Raw genomic sequence first — 2324 nt, 5'->3', positions numbered from 1 at the left:
CCAATAATTTTTAGGGGATATTAATTGACTGTGCCCAATGCTAGGTATCACTTCTTATAAACTCAAACACCTTTATCGGACCCTCCAAGGAGATTCTTCATTAGATTCTCCTCGGCCTCTTACTAAGGAGGCAGAAGCTGAATTACAGTTTGTAGAACAAATCCTTCAGTAGAGACATGCCTCCTGGCTACAGGTGCAAAAGCCTTTGCTTCTGTTTATTCTTCCTACCGCCCATTCTCCAACAGGACTTTTGGGCCGGTTCATAGACGAGTCTGTAATGGTAATAGAGTGGCTCTTTTTATCCAATCAGACAGTAAAATCTTTACAACTTTTTCTTTAATTACTCAACATATAACAATTGGTAGGCATAGATCAAAAATGCTTACTGGATATGATCCAGACAAAATTATTGTTCCGTTAGATTCCCAACAACAGGTTGCAGCATGGGAAATGTTGACTGCAGGGCAAGTAGCTCTTGCAGATTTTGTGGGAATAATAGACAACCACTATTTATCAGACAAAGTTTTGCAATTTTACAAACTTCACCTTTTTATCCTCCCTGTAATTACTCATCACAAGCCTATTCCAAGAAGCCAGACTTATTTTACTGATGGCTCTTCCAAAGGCCCTCAGCTATTTAAGGACTCAAACAATAAAAACCCCTGGAGTTTCAGCTCAATGCTCAGAATTAATAGCAGTTATTCAGGTTTTATAGCTCACTGCTTCAACTCCTATTGTCTGTGATTCAGCCTATGCTGTAAATGTAGCCAGTCGCATTGAGACTGCCACTATTAAAAGGACCCTAGGGCTTCTCATCATGGCGGACCCTAGAGATAAGGCGCTTCAGGACTACCGCAAGAAGCTGCTTGAGCACAAGGAGATCGACGGCCGTCTTAAGGAGTTGAGGGAACAATTAAAAGAACTTACCAAGCAGTACGAAAAGTCTGAGAATGATCTGAAGGCCCTACAAAGTGTCGGGCAGATTGTGGGTGAAGTGCTTAAACAGTTAACTGCAGAAAAATTCATTGTTAAAGCTACCAATGGACCAAGATATGTTGTGGGTTGTCGTCGACAGCTTGACAAAAGTAAGCTGAAGCCAGGAACAAGAGTTGCTTTGGATATGACTACACTAACTATCATGAGATATTTAACATGTCTCATGAGGACCCTGGGAATGTTTCTTATTCTGAGATTGGAGGGCTATCAGAACAGATCCGGGAATTAAGAGAGGTGATAGAATTACCTCTTACAAACCCAGAGTTATTTCAGCGTGTAGGAATAATACCTCCAAAAGGCTGTTTGTTATATGGACCACCAGGTACGGGGAAAACACTCTTGGCACGAGCCGTTGCTAGCCAGCTGGACTGCAATTTCTTAAAGGTTGTATCTAGTTCTATTGTAGACAAGTACATTGGTGAAAGTGCTCGTTTGATCAGAGAAATGTTTAATTATGCCAGAGACCATCAACCATGCATTATTTTTATGGATGAAATAGATGCTATTGGTGGTCGTCGGTTTTCTGAGGGTACTTCAGCTGACAGAGAGATTCAGAGAACGTTAATGGACTTACTGAATCAAATGGATGGATTTGATACTCTGCATAGAGTTAAAATGATCATGACTACAAACAGACCAGATACACTGGATCTGGCTTTGCTGCGTCCAGGAAGATTAGATAGAAAAATACATATTGATTTGCCAAATGAACAAGCAAGGTTAGACACACTGAAAATCCACGCAGGTCCCATTACAAAGCATGGTGAAATAGATTATGAAGCAATTGTGAAGCTTTCAGATGGCTTTAATGGAGCAGACCTGAGAAATGTTTGTACTGAAGCAGGTATGTTCGCAATTCGTGCTGATCATGATTTTGTAGTACAAGAAGACTTCATAAAAGCAGTCAGAAAAGTGGCTGATTCTAAGAAGCTAGAGTCTAAATTGGACTACAAACCTGTGTAATTTACTGTAAGATTTTTGATGGCTGCATGACAGATATGGCTTAATATAAAAATAAAGTTAAAGAAAATAATGTATGTATTGGCAATGATGTCATTAAAAGTATATGAATAAAAATATGAGTAACATCATAAAAATTAGTAATTCAACTTTTAAGATACAGAAGAAATTTGTATGTTTGTTAAAGCTGCATTTATTGCAGCAAGTTACAAAGGAAGAGTGTTGAAGCTTTTCATATTTGCTGTGTGAGCATTTTGTAAAACATTGAAAGTTGTTTGAGATAGTGGTATAAGAAAGCATTTCTTATGACTTATTTTGTATCATTTGTTTTCCTCATCTAAAAAGTTGAATAAAATCTGTTTGATTTA

The 2324-nt window shown here is 38.3% G+C and overlaps 1 protein-coding gene across 1 annotated transcript; it reads left to right on the top strand.

Moving 5' to 3' along the window:
* The first annotated feature begins 805 nt into the window (after window positions 1-805).
* Window positions 806-2324, top strand: LOC102124883 (26S proteasome regulatory subunit 10B). The gene is given in 2 exon segments (XM_005561266.4): window positions 806-1145; window positions 1148-2324. Coding segments are annotated over 2 exon segments (1140 nt in total). The 5' UTR covers window positions 806-817; the 3' UTR covers window positions 1960-2324.

This window comes from Macaca fascicularis, chromosome 1 (assembly GCF_037993035.2).
Source record: "Macaca fascicularis isolate 582-1 chromosome 1, T2T-MFA8v1.1".
Taxonomy (NCBI): domain Eukaryota; kingdom Metazoa; phylum Chordata; class Mammalia; order Primates; family Cercopithecidae; genus Macaca; species Macaca fascicularis.
The sequence above is the reverse complement of the archived record's forward strand: the minus strand, read 5'-3'. Positions and strand labels throughout refer to the sequence as shown.